The 22,186-nt window shown below is 41.8% G+C and overlaps 1 protein-coding gene across 1 annotated transcript in view; it reads left to right on the top strand.

Moving 5' to 3' along the window:
* Positions 1-22,186, top strand: part of HECW1 (HECT, C2 and WW domain containing E3 ubiquitin protein ligase 1) — a 249,520-nt gene that overhangs the window by 64,772 nt on the left and 162,562 nt on the right. The window contains exon 3 of the mRNA XM_058183258.1: positions 12,642-12,749. Coding sequence (XP_058039241.1) covers positions 12,642-12,749 — 108 coding nt within the window. The remainder of the gene's footprint in view (positions 1-12,641; positions 12,750-22,186) is intronic.

Here is a 22,186-nt window from a genome sequence, read left to right as displayed (position 1 = left end):
TTCAATGCAACAGTGGCCCAAAGCATACCTCAAATCCACAAAACAATAACTTCACCAGAAGAAGATGAAAGTTTTGAAACGGCTCAGCCAGATCCCAGACCTGAATACAATTGAAAATCTGTGGGGTTACCTGAAGACAATTGCACAGCCTGACAAATTTGCACAGAAGAGTGGGCAAAGATTCCTAAGGCAAAATGTGCCATGCTGGTAGGCTCCTACCCCAAAAGACTGAATGCTCTCCTAAAATAAAAAACTGCTTCAACCAAGTATTGGTTTAAGAGTATGCAATTTTATGAACTATGTTATTTTTAAGTTTTTTATATTTTTATTTTCTCCTAAAAGATTTGGATTTTTTTCCCCAGTTGAATTGTTCAACTTAGAATAGAAAAAAATTCTGAAGTGATTTATCTTGTTCTGATTTTTTTTAATCTCAAAAAACTAGCATTTTAACAGGCGTGTATAGACTTTCCATATTCACTGTATGCTAGGGAATAATTTCTGGAGGTTTTTCCATTTAAATAAATTTTATATAAATGATTAACATTCTCTAGGAATAACTGCATTTGTTTGGTCAGGAATTAGGCATAATTTTAATAAGTTCTCCCTTTCTATAATTTTTCATTTCTCAATGGGCTATTTCCTCTGGAGAAGTTATTTCAATCATTCTATGTATTTATTTCCTTAGTTTAGATATGAAACTTTTAATGGTTTAAAGGTATAATGATTTCTTTTTTTAAAGAACAGAACCATAAAGAAAACCTAGTTTTTAAAATTTTTATCTTTTTTAATCTAATTTTTGAAATTATATCCAATAAATGGAAAACATATATAGCTTGGTGTAAAGTCCTCAGAGTTACGACGCGTCTCTAGCCTGGCAACAGCCAGGCATCCGCTGATTGGTTGAGACGCACCACAAGAAAGGCGGGAGATTTGGAGCCCTGTCATTGGTGCAGCCCTTCTGGCAGCCGGTATATAAGAGCTGTCAAGGGTTTTCTAGTTTAGTCAGAGTTCTCTTGTTGTTATCACGTTGGTTAATAAAGTTGTAAAAGCAGTTCCTGACTGGACTTTTCCTGGTATCGGACACCAGACTTAATACTGGCGACGAAGGTCAAGTCGGACCTGCAAGGTTATCGCCTCCAATTGAATTGATTCATAGATGGCAACTCAGCCGTCTTTCGCTCCTTTCGAGCCTCACGCTGAAACTTGGCAAGCGTTCCTCGACCGTTTGGAATGTTTCTTGCGGGCAAATGATTACGCTGAGCTGTCAGCTGAAAGGAAGCGTGGCTACTTCCTCAGCCTTTGTGGAAGAGACATGTTCGGGACGGCCAGAGCTCTGGCCGCTCCCATTCCTGTGTTTGAGGTGCCGTGGGACACTCTGCTAGGCAAGCTGCGGAGCCACTACTCCCCCACTCCCCGTATTGCCCGAAGACACGCGTTTCGGCGAAGGATTCAGCAACCGGGCGAATCGATTAACACCCATATGGCTTCTTTGCGCACGGCCGCCTTAGAGTGCGAGTTCCACGATCTAGATGAGGCCCTCCTGGAGCAGCTGGTGAGCGGGGTTGCCGACCTGCGGTTGCAAAGGCGGCTGCTGGCGCGCGCAGATGTGACTTTGGCCGCGGCGATTGACGAAGCCCGAGCAGCTGAGATGGCTGAGAAGTCTGCAACGGAGATCCATAAATTCCAACCTTCCCCCGCTATTTCCGGAAAAGGCTCAGCTGTCCTTCATGTCGCTTCGGACCCGTCGGATTCCTCTGACGATGACAGCGGTGTCCGCCGTCTTAAGGCCACTTCCAAGAAGGGGTGGCCTCGGCCCAAACTGTCCCCTGCTAGTTGCTTGGGATGCGGAGGGAGCCACGGCAGATCTGATTGCCGTTTCAAGGCTGCCACTTGCTGCTGGTGTGGGAAGAAGGGCCATCTCGCCCGCGTCTGCCGTGCCGCATTGCCGGTTTCTGACCCTCCAGCGGAACCTGCAACCCGTAAGAAGATGACTTGGAAGACCGCCTCCCGCCGGGAAGACTGTTTTACCATTGGCCATGCATCGGCGGCCCCTCATGGTAATAAGATTTACCTCACTGTAAATCTGGAAGGCTCTCCTTGCAAGCTGGAAGTGGACACTGGGTCCTCCAAGTCCTTAATTTCCTGGTCCACCGTCAAACGACTTTTGCCAAATTTCTCGAAATCTCAATTGTGGCCATGCCCCATCACCCTAAATGATTATCGGGGGGGGGGGCTATTCCGGTTTTGGGGTGCTGCGAGTTCCATATTCACCATGGGGAGTTCTCGGGGTATCTGCCTCTCATTGTGGTTAGGGGGCGCCTGCCCACTCTTTTGGGGTTGGATTGGTTTGACGCCCTCAAACTTAATGTCCTAGGGGTCCACTCCACTACCCCCTGTTCTTGGGAAGTCATCACCCGGGAATTCGCCGATGTCTTCAGTGATCACCTGGGGAGATATACGGGTTCCCCAGTTTCGTTTAACCTGGATCCCAGCATTGCGCCTATCCGGTTGAAGTCTAGAAGGGTGCCCCTCGCATTGAGGCATAAGGTTGACTTGGAGTTGGATAAACTCCTCTCTCAAGGGGTTATTGAGCCAGTGGATCATTCCCCATGGGAGACCCCTATTGTTCTCTCCCTTAAACAGGACGGCTCACTTAGAATATGTGCAGATTACAAGGGCACAATTAACAAGGCGCTGCAGGCGAACCCATACCCTGTCCCGGTGGTGCAGCATCTGCTCCACTCCCTGGGACAGGGCTCTACCTTCGCCAAGCTTGACTTGGTGCAGGCCTACCAGCAGTTGCCGGTGGACGATGCCACGGCGCTGGCACAGACCATTGTTACGCACCGGGGGGGCGTTTAAGTGTAACCGACTCCAGTTCGGCGTCAGTGTAGCCCCCGGGTTGTTCCAGTGTTTAATGGAGAGGTTGCTACAAGAGTTAGAGGGCATCGTCCCTTATTTTGACGACGTCCTCATTTCCGCTGCCGGTCCTGAGGACCTGGCTGCGAAGTTGAGGGCTGTCTTGTCCCGGTTTCGGACCGTTGGCTTGAGGCTTAAGAGGCAGAAGTGTCAGATAGGAGTCTCTCAGGTGGAGTTCCTGGGATTCCTGTTGGACTCTCGGGGGATTCACCCTACCCCTTCGAAGATTGAAGCTATACGTGGGGCCCCTGTCCCCACGAATAAAATGGAGCTCCAGGCCTTTTTGGGGCTCCTAAACTTTTATGCCGTTTTCTTGCCGCATAAAGCCTCCCTTGCGGAGCCCCTGCACAAGTTGCTGTCAGCTAGCACGCCGTGGTGTTGGGGGAAGGAGGCAGCTGCCTCCTTCGAGGCTGTCAAGAGCCTCCTCATCTCCCAGGCAGTTCTTGTCCAGTATGATCCGCGCCTGCCGGTCACTCTGACGTGTGATGCCTCCCTTTTTGGCATCGGCGCGGTCCTGAGCCATGTTCTGCCTGGCGGAGCTGAGGCGCCAATTGCCTATTATTCCAGGACGCTCTCGGCGCCCGAGCGGAATTATAGTCAATTGGACAAAGAGGCTCTTGCGGCCGTGGCAGGAATCAAAAGATTCCACCACTATATTTATGGCCGTTTTTTTTCGCTGATTACAGACCATAAGCCGCTCCTTGGCCTGCTGGCCGGGGACAAACAGTCCCCTCAAATCCTATCCCCCAGAATGTCACGCTGGGTGGAGTTTCTGGCCGCCTATAATTACAAACTACTCTATCGGCCGGGGAAGGCGATCGGGCATGCTGATGCCCTGAGCCGGTGCCCTCTACCTACCCCTGTTGTAGACCCAGCACCCGCAGAGCTAGTCTTGCTCATTGATGAATGGCAGTCCCCAATATCCTCTTCAGATATTGCGCACCACTCTGCCTCAGACCGGATCCTGTCTCAGGTTCTGGACTGGGTGCGCAGGGGGTGGCCAAGGGACCCGGTTCCAGAAGAATTCCTTCCGTTCTGGCGCAGACAACATGAGCTGTCAGCGTTAAAGGGCTGTCTCCTGTGGGGGAATAGGATAGTAGTCCCACAAGAGCTAAGGGGGAGCGTTCTTCACGCTCCACGAGGCCCACCCGGGCATTGTTAGAATGAAGACTTTGGCCCGTAGTTATGTGTGGTGGCCAAAGGTAGACCAGGACATCGAACGATGTGTGGCTGGGTGTCTGAGCTGCCAGCAATCACGGGCAGCGCCCTCAGCTGTACCCATCAGGGAATGGGAGGCCCCCCACTCACCCTGGTCTCGAATCCACCTGGATTACGCGGGACCATATTTAGGGCAGTCAATTTTGGTGGTAGTTGACGCCTACTCCAAGTGGGTGGAGTTGGCATGCATGTCATCTACCACCGCGGAAGCCACCATTAGGGTGCTAGAACGATTGTTCGTGACCCATGGGCTACCAGACCTTGTGGTTACCGATAACGGGCCCCAATTCGCATCGGCACCCTTCCAGATGTTCTTGGCCAAGCATGGCATTCGCCATGCACCAACGGCGCCGCTCCCCCCCGCGGCGAATGGCCGGGCAGAACGGGCCATTAGATCGGCCAAGGAGGCGTTGGGTCGCATGGGACCCACGAATTGGCATAACAAGATCTGCCGGTACCTGCTGGCACAACACTCGACACCGTGCCCGGTCACCAACCTCAGCCCGGCCGAGTTACTGATGGGGAGGCGTTTGCGGACGACTCTGGATAGGCTACACCCCCAATATGACACAGAGCGGGGGCCAGACAATTCAATCACAACTAGGGGGTTCAAGGGAGGGGACACCGTGTTTATCCGGAACTTTGGGTCATCACCCAAGTGGGTGCCAGGCACCATTATACAAATAACCGGGCCCTATTCCTACAGGGTCCGGCTGGCCGACGGACGAGAGTCATATAAATCAACTCAGGCGGACAGCCAGCACGGAGGGGCCCATCTATGACCAGGACTACCCAGGAACATCGGAGCTAGCCGCTCCAGCTCCACCTCCCAGGCCACCAGCCCTGGAAGGAAACCACGACCACGGCGGCCCGTTTCGGGAACCCGGCCTTCTGGACTTGCAGGCCGGGGAGGGACTCCAACCCTCAAGATGCGGATCGACCTCGTCGAGAAACGTACCTGAAGTTTCCGAAGTTCCCGCACGGGCCAGGCCTCCTTTAGGGGTGGAGTTGTCGTTCCCAGCAGAAGCATCAGAAGACTCAGCCACTCCTCCTCCTCCTCCGGCAGCTACCGCCCCTGAACTAAGAAGATCTGGGCGGAGCCGACGTCGGCCTACATATTTGGCCGATTACGCATGCGCAGTCCAGGAGGGGAAGGGTGTAAAGTCCTCAGAGTTACGACGCGTCTCTAGCCTGGCAACAGCCAGGCGTCCGCTGATTGGTTGAGACACGCCACAAGAAAGGCGGGAGATTTGGAGCCCTGTCATTGGTGCAGCCCTTCTGGCAGCCGGTATATAAGAGCTGTCAAGGGTTTTCTAGTTTAGTCAGAGTTCTCTTGTTGTTATCACGTTGGTTAATAAAGTTGTAAAAGCAGTTCCTGACTGGACTCTTCCTGGTATCGGACACCAGACTTAATACTTAGTAAATGTAAGGCATTATGTCAATTTCATATTTTTTAGGACCCCTCAAACTGCCCCCATTTCAAGTGTGATACCCATGGGAGGCCTTGCGCAGACCCGGGTCCATCTTCTCTGGACATCACATGGCCTCTTTCCCACTCCCAAAGCACCCCATGCTGCACTTCCCACTCCTTGTGATTCTTGCAGGCCTTGGGCCTGCTTCTCATCATCAAGTCCCTGCAATCTTGGGATCATTTCCAACCCAATCACTCAGCCATGCAAGGTAGTCTAGGCCAATTGCAGAGTTTGCAGCTTGCAGACTTTGGGTCTGCTTTCACTTCTCTGATGGGGAAGATGGGAGGGGGGGTGCTCAAGTGGCCCTGTGGCCAGTCATAAGGGCGAATCTCCCTGAATTTGGTACATATGACCAGGGGGTGCTACAGCATCCATAACTTCAAAACCAGATCATCTGTTTGGGGTGTGTGTGTTGTAACTTTGAATGGTTGCTAAGTCAAGGACTACATGTTGTAATATTGTAGTAGAGGGGTGTCAAACTGGCAGCCCATGGGCCGGATGGGTCATGCGCCCACCCCAGCTCTGTGGAAAGCGTCAAATGACAACAATGTGATGCCATGAATTTGACCCCCTGTTGTAGTAGAATATGAACAAAAGCATGTTTCTGAAGAAAATAATTTTAAATAGATAATAATGGAAACAATAGAAATATGTCATACATAATAAAGATATTTTATCTATTTCATAATTTGTGTCTATTATGAAAATAGTAGATTGGAAGAATTTCACAACTAAGTGGCATTTGAAAAATGTGAGAACTCTAGTTTCATTTCATCTAGGCAAGTTTATCTAGCTTATCTTGAGTCAAAAATGCCTAAAACAGGCAATTTGTAAACTGTAATTTATAATTTCATATGCAGATAATATTATGTTCTGCTTATTGATAAATTGTAGACTTTCTTCTTCATTATCCTTATGGAAAAAGTAAAATATTTTTAAAAAATCTGATAAACTGTCATCATACTCTCTCAGGCCCAATTTCTAGACAATTTCTTGTTCTTTTTTTTTTTTAAATTGTGTTAAACCTATTTTGAACTAATTAGCCAGAGAAACTTTGTTTTAAGTATCATATGCTTCTTTCACTTTCCTTTTGCCTTTAATTTTATTTTCCCTAAAAGGCAAATCTCTCTAAAAATAAATCTAACATGAAAATATTCTAATTAGTGAGGATTTTCTGAATATAGGTGGGGGCAAATCCTAAATCACAGTGAAAGAGCAATATTTAATGAAGCTACATTTAACATACAAATGCACAGTAATTCTAATACACAATGAATTTTAGAGAATATTTTGTACATAGTATGCTTATTACAGAACCACTAACTATATGCTTTTGGGAGAAAATGGTAACATTGGTTAGAATGTGTTCTGTATGTGGTTCAAACAAACTATGTCTTGACGGAGCAGGCTGACAGCCATTTCATTTAATTTGAGGATTCTATTCTAAGATACACTAATCCAAAGTGTATCCACAGCTTCAAATACTAGTGAATTGACAAATAAACAGAACTTTATTTTGATCACTGATCAATAAAAATATAATCAATAAATTGAACAACACAAAATTATCCCCTAAAAGGAACTATTAGTAAACATTTATGGGCAAAATTTTCACATAAATGTAATAAGAAAATTAAATTTATATTATTTATATAACCGATAAAAGCCATCAAAATGCCCTAGAAATTTATGTGAATTACATCAGTCTTACATTTTTGTTTATTTTTTTAGTAGAGAAAATTAAAATACAAACTTCAAAGGAAAAAAATTGGAAATTTTACAAGAACCAAACTTAACAAAGACTTTTAAAAAGAAAGAAATAAGTGGATTAAAAAGGCAAAAAAAAAAAAAAAAAGAAGAAGAAGAAAAGAAAAGAAAGAAATGCATTATCCTCCCTAGTTGAGCACTGACAAATATATTGCAACAATAGCTTTTTCCTCTTACTAGTCAGGTCTAAGATTTATAAACTTCTACATCTCTTTGAAACCAAATTGACCTTTTATACATCTAACTATTAGCATCCCTCTTACATTTTTCTGGGCTATTGAGATGGACTATAAAATATTGACTACTTATTCTGAAGAATTTCTAGCTTTCCCTAGGTAGAAGAACTACTTATTTTTATTAGCTTTTTGAAATGAAAGAAATTCATAAACACTTGTACTATTTTAAGAATTTAAAAATTTTATGTCAGTTGAAAAAGGGAGGGCGGGAGGCAGAGAAAGAAAGTGAGAGAGAAAATTTTGTGAACATTGAGGAATGATATGCTTCAAGATTTTCAGGGAAGAAGTGATTAATTAAAGATAGCTTCAATGAAAATGGAATGAAGAACCAGCAAATTGATTGACTCTGTAATTCCTCTTCAGATAAAGAGAAGACTTGAGATTGCCCATAAGTGTTCCATAGAGTTGCTCCTCATGAGGAAATTTCAACACAACAGTTTCTGGTGGGTTTAGGGATGGGGAGATGAGAGAATAGCAATCTTGGTCAACCACAGATGGTGCCTTTAAGGACACCATATGACTGGGTTGTCATATTTCCTTTTCTAATCACTTTTAGAAATTACTTATTAACTGCTTTTCAACTATTAGGAATCTTTGAATCAACAAGTCTGGAAACACCAGATTTTCTTCAATCCTTAGTGAAAAATTTTTAAATACCAGTTTAAGAACTTTTTTTAAAAATCAGAGGGTTAAACATCAAAAGGTTATTAGAACTTTGATTTTACAAAGTGGACTCTGTATGGATTTGAAATAAGATCTTGGAATTAATTTGAAGACTGACAATGAGATAATGGTTTGGTTTTGACTATTCTTAAAAAACATGATAGGATGAGACTTTGAAGGTTGTACACAAGAAGAAATTAAATTAATTAAAGGAGAAGAATACAAATTTGATTTACTAATATAGAATGAAGCAAAATATTTTAACTTTGGACATACTGAAGGATATTTTTGAACTATGGATTCAAAAGTTAATTTTAAGAGTTTTTACCTCTATAGTTCCTATGTTTAAAAGATGTTATAGCACAGAGGTGTCAAACTCGATTTCATTGCAGGCTACATCAGCATTGTGGTTGTCCTCAGTGGGGGTGGGGGGCATGGCTGGAGTGGTCATGGCTGACTGGGCATGGCATAGGTGGCATGGCCAGCTCGACAATTCTAACTTGGGCCAGGTAGTGTTGGGGAGGGAATCCAGGGGTCTCCAGCAGGTGGGGGAGGCTCGTCGCAAAGGATGAGGAGGTGAGGTGATGCAGGGGGAGGGGGTGCTGTCGCTGCAATCCAACACAGGGTAGAGCAGCTGGTGCCAGAAACCATCAGCCATCGCCTTCTTGCTGTCCTTTATGTGTTTGTTTTTGCTTGTCGCTGGAGAGCAGATTGTAGCTGGTCATCTTTTCCTTGGCCCCCTCGTGGGTTTTGCCCTTGGCCTGCGTGTAGAACTTGTTCCCCTCACGTACTTGATACACCTTGACCACCCACTGCGGGCTGCCACTGCCATTCGGCAGACCTGCCACCACTCAGCCAACCCGCCCAGCCTGAAGGAAGTGAAGTGGCCAGCTAGAAAGGCCGAATAGGGGTGGTAGAGAATGCCCAGGCCAACAGGGCATTCTCAGTAGCAGACAGCTACTGTGAGCGGGATCCCTCCCAATAGGGAAAGACAGATCCCTATTGGCGCCATTGCTGCCCAGGCCCAGCAGATATGTGTGGGAGGCAAATGATCCCGGCTGGGCCTAGGCAGCCTTGGTGCTGATGGGGATCTGGTTTTCCCTGCTTGTAGTGGCCGCCTTTGCCTGCTGGGCCTGAGCATGCTTGACCACCTCTACTCGGTTTTTCTAGTTGGCTGCTTTGCCTCCTTTGGGCTGGTGCTCCGGGCAACAGCCTAATGGATCTGCGTGAGCTACTGGCGGCCTCCATGGTGACAGTGGTCCACAGCAGTGCTGAGGTGCGTCAGGTGCATGAGGGGAACACCCTCCATATGTGGGCCAAGGGCAAGACCCGCGAGGAGGCCAAGGAGATGACCAGTGACAACCTCTCCAATCACAAGCAAAAACAGACAGGACAGGGTAGGTGGGCTGATGGTGTCTGGCAGCCACCACCCCACCCCTTGCCTCACCTTGTCTTAACCACAGTAGTGGCAGTAGCCAAAGGCAGAGGCGCTGGGGAGGCACGTGGTCTGGCCTGGATGTGCTGGGCAGTCGCTTGCCTGTTCCAGCCACATGGGATGGAGCAGGCGCATCTGGTGGTCCACATCATGTGCCTTCCTCCCCACTCTGCCTGCTGCTGGTGCTTCTGCCATGCATGCTTCTAAGAGGGCCAGCCCACTGGTTGCAGCTGGCTGCAGAGCCCCTGTTGCCAGACACCTCCCTGTACGCATGTGTACACACACAAATATGTGCACAGGTCTGGGAGAAGTAAATGGAGAGCTATGCAGAGACAACGATGGGGGAAGAATCAAAATGGGAAGCCCATGTCCGGAGCCTCTGGCAGGTTAAAAAAATCCCTGCAGAACAGCAGCTTCCCTTTTTGTTCATCTTTTCCTCCGTTGCCTCCATACCTGATGAGGAGGGGGCAGTTCTGCTTCCTCCTACTCCCTGCAATGCCAGAAGCTGCATGCCACCCCTGTTCGCCTGCTGCATTCCTCCCACAGCCCCTGCAATCACCTATCACCCATCGCACCTGGTAGGCAGAAGCCCCATAGACCTAAAGGTACCCTGGTCATCTCCTTCTTTCCTCCTTGCTCAGGAAGGGACAAGTGCAGGAGGAAAGATTGGCAGCATGGCTTTCCCATGCGGGGGGGGGGGGAGGTGCTGATCTGCAACCTGTTGGCTGCCATCTGGCCCAGATGGCAGCCAGTCTTAGATCTGCGGCACCACCTCAGCCCCACTCCTGGGCGTGTACATAGGAAGGGGCGAGCGCATGTGGGCTGGCCTCCTTGGTGAAAGGCAAGTGCTCAGAATGCAGTCCCCAGGGACTCCAGGCCCTGTGCACTCACCGCCTCCTGTGCGCATGCCCAGGAGGCAGGGCCAAGGCAGTGCTTCAGATCTAAGGTTGGCTATGGTCCACCCTGGATGGCTACCATCAGGTTGCTGATTGCTATTAAAGTAGATTTAAAATGATAAGCTATAATGATGTGGAAAAGATGCTATACTGGACATACAAAAGAAACCAACTAATGTATTAATAATTAAAAGGAATATACCAATAAAAAAGTAACAGGGTGACTTGCATGATTTTCTTATATTGGATTTACAAATTTATTTATTTATTTATTTATTTATCGTATTTGTATACCGCCCTATCTCCCTAGGGACTCAGAATACAGAATACAGAATACAGAATAAAATAACAATTAAAAAACTTATTCTACACAGCCAAATAATTAAAAAAGCAATATAAATAATAAAACCCATTAAAACCAATATAAATTTAAAATCTAGTCCAGTCCTGAGACTTTCCAAAGCTTTGAAGAATTCTGTAAGATGGGACAAACAAAAAAAAATAAAATAAATTAAGTTCCTACCTTTTCTGGACTGAGTGCCCAAAGTGCGCATGCGTATGCGCATACGAACCCCCAAAATGCAATGCAGGTGCAGCCCCCATACATGCATCCTCCCCTCACATGCATGCACGGCCCCCGCACATGCCCTGCCTCCTGAGCATGCACATGGGGGGCCCTGCACCCCCCACCCACATGCATGCACGCACGGCCCCACCCATGCACCACACGCCCACGTATGCGTGCACACTCCCTACACACACCCCAACCCCACACATGCACAGCAGAGATTCAAAGACCAGCTGATCGGCGGGAGGCACAAGCACATGTGCAGCGGGGCTGAACTAGGGCAATGGCTCGTGTGCTATCAGAGAGGGCGCTGCATGCCACTTCTGGCATGCGTGCCACAGATTTGCCATCACGGTCCTAGGACATCGGCGGATAGCTAGTCCCTAGAGACAAGAGGGAGATGAAATCCAAGCAGAAAGGCAGCACAATTAGGTCAGGAGCACAGAGTTCTTCAGGTATAGGCCCTGGAAGGTCTAGCCAAGATTATACATGAGTATCTCTCCCTCAGGGATGGAAAATCCTGCTCTGATTTAGGCAGGGTGGATTTTTAGCTGTGATCAGAACCTTCCAGGCCCTCTCTCTTCCCAGGCAACCCACTCCGCTTACCTTACCATTAACAACCCACAAGATCACTTAATGACTGCAAATGAGAATGTCAGGATTGTGGTAACTGAGCAAACCTGTTCAATTATCATTGAGCAAATTTCAGCTCCCTCTAGTCATGCTTGATGACTGCTTCACTCAGCAACTGAGATTCTGGGCTCAGGTTTGTTTGTTTTTTTGCATTTATATCCCGCCCTTCTCCGAAGACTCAGGACGGCTTACACTATGTCAAGCAATAGTCTTCATCCATTTGTATACTATATACAAAGTCAACTTATTGCCCCCCAACAATCTGGGTCCTCATTTTACCTACCTTATAAAGGATGGAAGGCTGAGTCAACCTTGGGCCTGGTGGGACTTGAACCTACAATATTGCAAGCAGTTGCTGTTAATAATAGGCTGCATTAGCCTGTTGCACCACCAGAGGCCCTAGTTGTGGTCAAAAGTTGAGGACTGCTTGTATTTCTTTTTCAGTACTACATTTTTATTTTTCTTTATTTTTCTTTTAGTTTGTATTATTAAAAATTACAATTGCAATTATTTTAATAATATTTAGTATTTCGTAATAATAATAATAAAATTACTATTAAAAATAGAAATGTTATGCATGCTAGAATCCATTGTGATAACGAAAGTGTGCATTCATGAAGGAGTTTTTTCTTTGTTTAGTTCATTTGCTTTAGGATTCATGCTAATTCTACTTTAATCAAAATACAGTAGTACATTTCATTTATTCATTTATTTATAAAATTTATTGCCACCAATCTTGCCTCAGGGTAACTCTGGACGGCTTACAATCATACAAACAATTTGCCAATGATTCTTTCTTTTGCTGCAAAATAATATTTTTTATTTACTTCCCAGATGAGGTTCTATCAGAAAACTTCTTGGATTACAAAAATCGTGGAGTAAATGGCTCTCACCAAGGTCAGATTATCTGGAAAATTGATGCCAGTTCTTGCTTTGCAGAATGTAAGTATCATTGTTCTTCCTCACTAATTCAGTGAACATTTTAGAGCTGCGCTTGTAAATCAAATCAAAATTTAATAATATAATCATTCCATGTTCAATATAAGTTCGACTAATGTTCATTTATTGTGCTGATCAGCAGAGATTTTTGAATTTATGAACACAGGAAGTCAGGCTCAATTACCCACATGTTTAAATATCAAGTGGTTTGGTGTTTTTTTTTACTGAAATCTATGAGCTTTATGAAATAAACAAGACTCTGTAATTATTTTCTTCTCAGAGAGACGAATGGATTATTAGCACTGTCATATTCTTTATTATTTGTTCCTTTATTGCAGTTTGAAGAGGTTGGTACTTTTGGGCCCACATAGCAAGAGCCCAGGGTACTTTTGTGTGTCTTCTATACACAGGAGTTGCATTATTCCTGAAGTAACTTTTAAGTGCTTGCATATGCTAGCTCTAAAATTCAGGAATATAAGTTTAATGATATTAGAAATATGTATAGGCTGAGCCAAGTATACTACAAGAAACAACAACAAAAAAGCAAAAAATAATAAAGCAAAGACACTGCCCTTTTGAAAAATGACCAAAAATACTAGGTTAGATTTAATGGGACTATATTATTAATAATGAAAAATATGCATATAAAGTATAATTGCATTCAAGATCCATCTTAGACCTAGAGGAAACCTTTCCAGACTTCTATCTCTTTCAGCTAATAATTATCCTATTCTTCAGCCCACAGAAATATTCCCAACTCAACTGGACTTGATCTGTGAAAGCTCTTGAAATCTATTGCCACATATACTGACTTGATTTGTCATGATTTCTACTAGCACTAATAGTAAGGAGATACTACACATGATGTGAGATATTCTCCATTCATCTCCATGTTGTTCCAGAATTATTAATAGTGAAGGGAATGCAAGAGCTGTGCTGGCCCAGTTGTTGGAATGCAGAACTGCAGACTACTTCTGCTGGCTGCCGTCTGCCTGCAATGGGGGTGAATTTTTGTGCATATTTGTACAGGCAAAGCCAGAGCCCTGTCAAAACTTGTTCTGGACTTTACTTGCATAAGGCATCTGTCAAGATAGGTGAGAAAATGTTTTAATAACAAAATTAATACTAATATTAATACTATTAGATTTTTTTAGTGAACTGAATAGAACTGTTCTCTCAGATAAAAATGCAGATCACAATTAAATTATTTATTATATAAAACTAAGAAAACTACTAAGAAAAAAAGGAATGACTCATTTAGTTTTAAACAGGAATAGAACAGAATAGAAACTTTATTAAGATTTGACTATATAATATAAAGATACTAATAAAACAATAAGGCATGTTCGTAGTAAGTCATCATTCCTATAGGTAACCATTATCTGCAGTGAAAAAAATGTGTCCAATGTCTTCCATGGCCAGTGCTCCACAAAAGCAGAGTCTTTCTTCAAAAGCTACTCCATGAAACCTCCCAAGTCTTACCATGGAGTGCCGTAGTTCAAATTAAACTCTAGGAAAAGCTCTTCTGAAATGCTGAGACATTTAAGTTGTTAAATAGTTGTCTAGATAAAAAGTAAGGGGGATAATGTCTAACTCTTTTTATATTAATTAATTGGCAATTTGATCTGAATATATTGCCTTAATCATCTCTACAGATTTTTCTCTGAAATTCATACTAATTAATTAAGTAATGAGGAACTGCCAGTTTAGATTGTCAAAGGCTTTTTGTGCATCCACAAAGATTAACGCAATCTGTTTTTCAGGAGGAGCTTCATAATATTCTAATATGTTCATGACCATTCTTGTGTTGTTTCTTAATTGTCTTTTTGGGACAAACCCGTTTTGGTCAGAGTGAATAATTCCATTCAATATATTTTTAAATCTTTCCACTATGATAGTTGCAAATATTTTATAGTCGACATTTAACAATGAATTGGTCTATAATTTTTAATATGCTTGGTATCAGTATCTTCTTTGGGTATTAATGTTATAAATGCTTCATTCCATGAATCTGGTAATTTAGCTCATTCTAATACTTCATTATACAATTCTAACATTATTCCCTCCAATGACTCCTAAAATATTTTGTATATCTCTGCTGGAATCCCGTCTGGTCCTGGTGTTTTATTATTTTTTTGTTTTTTGATCGTCTCCCTCATCTCCATTAGAGTTACCTTATCGTTTAGCATTTTTTCTAGTTTCTTCTGGTATTTTTGGTAAGTTCCTCCTTTCTAAATATTGTTTAATGCTTTCTTCTGAAATATCCTCCTGACTAAATAATTTATTTTAAAAGTTTTGGATAATACTTTTCTCCCTTTTGATTGGTACTGGAGATTTCTGTCCCCATCCTGTAATTGTATTAGCTTTTTCGTTCTCTCTTTCTTAAGTTTATATGACAACTATCTTCCTGGTTTGTTTGTATATTCAAAATAGTTTTGTTTTATTGTTTTAAGATTGTGTATCATTTCTTCTTGCAATGTTAAATTAAGTTTATGCTTCACTAAATCTCTTCTCTGATTTTATTGTTCTGCAATACACATTCCAATTCTTTAACTTTTTCCTGAAGTGTCTTTTGTTGTTTATTCTTTACCTTATTTCTTCTCACGGTATAGGCTATTGTTAAACCTCAAATATGTGCTTTCGTTGTATCCCATAAGTTTTATAGTGTTGTTTGTTCTTTCTGGTTTTCTGTAAAGAAAAATTCAAGTTCTTTTTCCATCATTTGCGCAAATGGTTTTTCCTTTAGTATCCTCTGATTTAATGTCCATCTCGCTTTTTTCCTTTGCCCCTTCCATTTTATTGTTAGTGGATTGTGATTGCCCCATGTATTTGGTAGTATCTCTATTTATTCAATATCACTAATCAGTTCCATATTGATTCATGCCACATCAATTCTTGACCAGGAATTATGTGGATTAGAGAAAAAAGTATATTGTTTCTTCCTTGGATTTAATTCTCTCCATACGTCTCAGAGATTTAACTCTTGCATCATTTCTGTGAATGTATTCAGTAATTGTCTTCTTTTCCTGTTTGTTTTTTTGCTCAGTCTCTCTTATTGTCTACCACAGCATTGAAATCACCTATTACGCTTAAGTCTCCCATTCTAACTCTTATTATTTTCTGATTTAATTTATGATAAAATTTCTTCTGATTTGTATTTGGTGTACATACTACCATTAAGAGCATTCTTTTTTGGTTTTTTGTTATTTCTATTACTAAAATTTTTCTGTCTTCATCCGCATAGATTTATTTCGGGTTTAACCATTCTTTTATGTATACTGCTATACCTCTTTTCTTTTTTGATGACATTGCCAGGTGAAGTTTTCCTAATTTCACAGATTCTAAAATGCTGCCGTGTTTTTTCTTAATATGGACCTCGTGCAAACAGATAATTTGGGCCTCTGGTGGCTCAGCAGACTAAGTCTGTCTGTTATTAACACAGCTGCTTGCAATTACTGCAAGTTCAAGTCCCACCAAGCCCAAGGTTGACTCAGCCTTCCATCCCTTTATAAGGTAGGTAAAAATCAGGACCCAGATTGTTGGGGGCAATAAAAGTTGACTTTGTATATAATATACAAATGGATGAAGATTATTGCTTAACACAGCGTAAGCCACCCTGAGTCTTCGGAGAAGGGTGGAATATAAATAAATAAAAAAAAAAGATAATGTCCATATTTTGTGATCGAAGCTTTATCAGTGTTTGTTTTCATTTCGCCGGGGAATTTAAACCGTTGATGTTAAGTGATAGCAACTTAATTCCTTCTTCCATCTTACTGTTTGTCAGAAGGCTTAGGTCCTTTCTTTGCTCTCATCTTCCTTTGTGCTCTCATCCTGACTCCTTCCCTTTTATAATGTTCCGTTTCCCTCCTTTCTCTTATGTCTTGTTCGGATATTTTGTCTTCTGAAATTTGAATTTCTTGACTTTGTCGATTTCCTCTCTACTATCTTGTTCTTCTTCTCCGACTATATAATGGTCATAGAACTCTTGCGCCTTGTGCAGGGTGTCTATTTGGAATTTCTTGTAATTCCATGTAATTAACATACTGTCCGCTATGAGCCATCTGAATAGTACTTTGTATTTAACTAATTGTGATGATAGAAAATGATAATTCCTTCGTTGTTCCTTTACTCTTCTAGGTACTTACTTCAAAGTTAGAATTTCTTTACCCTTATACTGTAGATTAATGGTTCCTTTCTCATCTTACTATGAACCTCGCCTCTAATTGTTTTTCTTGTAAATATTTTATGGACTTCCCTGGGCAATTTGTGGTGACATGCATAATTGGTATGGATCCTATATGCTTCATCTATATAGTTTTGAACTTCTTGCACACTTTTCTGCAGTGGATCAGCTAGTAATTCTGGCAACAAATTTGGGAGATCTTCCTTCTTTTCTACTATATTTTGAAATCTTAGGAAAAATGCTTATTTCTCCAATTCCAAGTATGTTATTGCCTCCTCCAGATTCCTATTTCCCCCAAACAATTTCACTTCTGTCTCCTCCAATTTCTTCTCTGTTTGTTCTGTTCTAGCTTCCATTGTCTTTACCTTCTGTTCATTTCTGGCTATCGTCTCTTGTATTGTACCAATTTTGTCATCTAATTTGCGGATGTCTCTTTTTACCTCTCCTATTTCACTCTTTATTTCTTCATGGTTTCTCGTGATTGTTTCCTGCGTCTTCATCATTGTTTCTTGAATCATTATCAGTGTCAATTGCACACTTTGTAGATTCATTGAAGAACCTTATTTCTCACTGCTCAGCATACTTTCCATTGAGTGCTGTCTCGATGGGGAGGCTATCGTTGAAGTTGTTTTTTTTTTCCTATTTTCGTGACCATTGTTGTCATACTCATCATTTTTAATGCTTTAAAAATGTTTCCACAATCATATAATATGATTTCACTCCTTTTATCTCTGTCACTTATTGTTGTGTCTGCGGCCCCCGAGCCGGGCCTCCTGCCAGAAAGTCACTTGGAGCTGGGCCTCCTGCCAGAAAGTCACTTGGAAAGTGAGGGGGAAGGGCTGTCAGGACTTACCTTGGGAGCACCGGCTTCCCTGGCTCAGCTCCAGGAGCCAGAGGCAGGCCAGGTGGAAGAGATAACGAGGCCTCCATCCCCTGACTCTTTCCCCCCCAGGCCACGCCTCCAGACCCAGCTGATGGCAATCAGGCCTGGCTGGACTCTAGGTTCTGTAGGCAGGAGAGGAGGAACAACAGAAGCAGGAGTGGAGCAGGCCTAGAAAGTGCTGAGTCATGGAGCCACACCCCACAGGATATAAAGGCAGCAAGAGCTGCTGTGCCTCTTCGTAGCAGGCAAATCAACTGATTAACTAAGAGCTGAAGTTTGTTCCTGGGTGACTCATCGGTGTCGAGGGAGATAACAGAGACACTTGGCAGGCACTCGCTATTTTGCTGCCAGAGCTGATAGTGCCAGCTAATTAAGCCATCACTCGGATGGAGGCAAGGGGAGACAGAACACTTATCTAATTTTTCATTCTTAATCTATTTATTCTAATTTATTCTAGAGAGATAAATAAAGCTAATATAAATATAGAGATATTCTACAGATGTAAAGATAATTACTTTGAATATTATGAATTGTATGGTTTTTAATGGCCTAAGGAATCCAAACTTAAATATCGCAAGAAGATATTTATAATTCTGTGATTGAATTATTAGTTTCTAAACATAATAATAATTGGCTGAGTTTATCTATTTCTACACAGTCTATTATGGATATCAAATATATTTAAAATTTCCTTAATCTAATTTTTTATATTGCATACAATAACAGTGACTGAGCTAAATAGAAGGGAGACATCTTGGATTTAAAGAGATACTCACCAAATTGGATATTACTAGAGAAGGACTTTTTCTGTGGAGACTATACATACCAGAAATTTTAGAAGAGACTTTTTTATAAATAAGACATAAACTGAAAATGGACTATGTTTATTAACAGTAAATCTAGAAATGAAGATAAGTGAAGAGTGGATATATATACTTGATATTTATGTTTACATTTATATCCAAATATTTATATTCATCCATATACTGATATAATTTCTATATTATTGGATCTATTTTTACTGTATTGTTATATTTATACATATTTAATTGTATATCTAGGATTAGAAGAAGAACTTAATATATTTAGCTCAGTCACTGTTATTTCTCTAATTGGCTTTCTTCTTCCAAATCTCGTATTTTATCCCAATCCTGGTCCAAATTTGTCATTTATCGTTAAATTCTTCATAAGATGCCCTGTCAGAACTTTTCCTTCACACCTTCCACGCAATCAGTCTTTATTGTTATTGTTCGTTGCCTTGTCTTTGCTCCTACCACTAAATCGCCGCTTTTCTACCTCTCGGAGACTCACTCAGCAGCAGATATAATTTACATTTACTCAAAATCACTGAGAGTCTTTCCAGTTTCGGTCTCATTTTTGTCCCTCCTCGCCAATGTTTCAGGCTGCTTTACTTCTTTTTTCTTCCTACTCCATTCAAACAGTCAGATCGTCATGCCTCTGGATCTGCCATAAGGGCTGATTTCTTTCGCATCTGATCTCTTGTTATTTTAGGAGATCGCATGCTCACCGCCAACTCTGAGGTATCCCCTTTGTACTGTTGCTCCCTTCGAGAACAACTTTGCCCTAGGGGCCTCAAAAACGCGAAAATTCAGGCAAGCTACATGGAGCCCCGTTTGCTTGCTCCGCGCTGGTGTGACGTCACCGCCTGAAGTCTCTATTAAATATTTTTCTTGGAGGCTGTTTTTTGTTGCGCCACACTCATCAGAGACTTGACATATTTAAGTGCTGCAATATCATCTTGGGCATCCACATCAATAACTCTTTGTATGAAAGCTTCCTTTATCTTTAGATCTGTTTGGACTGGGAATTGAATGGAGAATCCATATTGTGGGTGACATTTGAAAGTTGAACAACCCAAGCATGAGATTGCATTTTGTGCAACTGCTTTTCAAAACAGAACTTGGCTAGTTTATCTGGGTCGATGGATAACATCTTCAGCCAGTAATTCAATATTAATTGTTCTATAGGGGATATACCCAACTCTAACATTACTGCTGGGGCTGGTGTAGCCTTATCCAGCTCCCGAAGGTACATTTCAAAAAAGTACATTGTTTCTGTTACATTTATAAAATGTATCTCCCATAGGTCATTAGTACTAGTTTGCTGCTTTATACCATTATGGAATTAGAGAACCCAGGTAACTTTTTGTGAACTACCTTATGGTATTGGTACAGGCCAACTCTATAAAGTAGCTCATAGGCCATTAAAAAACTCCTCTTAAAATGTGGGAGCTAGGAATTATTTCTATAAAAACAAATTCTAAGTATACATAGGACTGAACTTGATTTATATATTCCATATCCAAACTCCAATTATACCTGGTCCACTGCTTCTAGAAACAACTATTTTAGTTTTGAACTTATTGAATGTTCAGGTAGCTGATTGTGTAGTGTGTACTAAATCTGTGCAGTAAGTTCTTCTCATCCCTATTTGGCTATATGACATCAATATTATGTAATCTGCATAAAGCAGAATGTTTACATTTATTTTTAAGTTTACCAATGTGTATATCATGAACACATCCTTTCTTCCGTCTCTGCCATATAGCAACACCCCGAACTGTCTCTCAGCACTGCTTTTATTGCCAGTGCTATGCTAAATGGGAAGAGAGGTTAAAAAGGGTAACAGCAGCACAGGAGCTGGCCATGCCTGCCCTCTTATAAATATCTTCTCAGGACCTTTGTTGGGCTTCAGTATCTGAATGAGTCCACTAGTCTACCCATTCAGGCATTGAAGGCCATGATGGAGTGGAACTAGGTGCTTCCTATAAATCATTTTGTGGATCTAGTCCACTACAAATTGGGGAATGAATGTAATATTTCTCCCACATGGAGGCAGTGCAGAGTTATCCAAGTAAAACCTATATTCCTATAATAATCCTACAATTAAATGCCAGAAAAAGGCTGGATTTGGTTTTTTGGCTTCTAACTGTAAATTTAGCCCAAAAGAAGGCAAATGGTTTGCCAACTTGGTGGTTTCTAGTACTCCTATCTGAGTGCTAGCATGGCAACATGATTGTTATTTGCTAGAAAATTCCATGCTGAACACATAAAGTAGCTAGCCATAATCTTTTTCTCAGGAAGTGATAGTCTGAGTCAAATCAATAAAGGCCTTTTATCTGGCACCTTTTAGGAAGGGCCTTTTTTAGCTAAGAATTTTCTTAGTCCTATGCTTAGGGTTTCATAGTCTATAAATACAGAATTGACATATGTGTAAGGGGAAGTAACTGTCTTTATTAGAGTCAGAGCTTGATCAGATTTCATATATTCAGTCAAAGACGTCACATCCACAATGGTCCATTGTACCTTTTGGTCCTGTAGATAAAATCTGTATGGTTCGCTAGATGAAATGAAACCTATCTATCAATTGTGTGGTGGAGTCTGAGGTCAAAGTGCTTTCAGAAATTAACAGCAACCTGGAAGTCTGAGCAAAGGGACCCATTGTTGATGGAGAAACATATATAGTCTAAAATGCTACTTGATTTCTCTTGATGGTGAGTAAAGAGGCATATAAAACTGTCCTCTAGAATTTGCAAGTTACACTTATATACTAAGGTTAACAACTGTATACTAACAGCATTTCTTTTCTGATTTCTAAAGGACTGTAAATGTAATAGAGAATGAAATTCTTCAGGGATGCTCATATTACTATGATCTTGTATAAAAGGCCCCAACCTTGCATTAATATATCTCAAAACAATTGTAACTGTGTTGGGAATTTTTAAATTTATTTCTATCAGATTTGCTCTAAATTCACCCATATGTCAGAGAAGCAATATGTAGGGTAATATGTGGAAGCATATACACATTTAACATCACAATCACAAATTCAATTATATTAAATTTAATACCTAAGTCAAAGAGTGATGAGATCTATGACCATTTCTATGCCCTTTCATTTGAGTTCTTCCTTGATCAACATGGCCCCCTATTGCCTATTCTTTCCATGCTGGGGTGAGCCAGGACTTAAAGCCAGGCATCAAAATTAGCTCACCTGTTAACCACGTCTCTTTTACTGTCATCAGACCAAGATTCGATAGAAATTTAAGTAGTTCGCATTATTTGTTCTTCCTGCTAGATTTCATGTTAATACATGAATCATTGTATAATTAATCATACCTGTAGGAGAATAAAAAGAGTTAAAACTGAGAGTGGATTAGTCAAACATCTGCATATACGTAATCAAGGAAACCTGATATATTAAGGTATACACATTCATTTGTGACTTGGATGTTCCTTGAAGTCTCTACTCTGTAAAACAGTTTGATTGGTCAATGAATAGCCAATTAAGTATTGATTACATGAAACTATTGAAAACTCTTACTTTTTGCTGATGTAATAATAAGATTATAGA

This window comes from Ahaetulla prasina, chromosome 4 (assembly GCF_028640845.1).
Source record: "Ahaetulla prasina isolate Xishuangbanna chromosome 4, ASM2864084v1, whole genome shotgun sequence".
Lineage (NCBI taxonomy): Eukaryota > Metazoa > Chordata > Lepidosauria > Squamata > Colubridae > Ahaetulla > Ahaetulla prasina.
The sequence above is the reverse complement of the archived record's forward strand: the minus strand, read 5'-3'. Positions and strand labels throughout refer to the sequence as shown.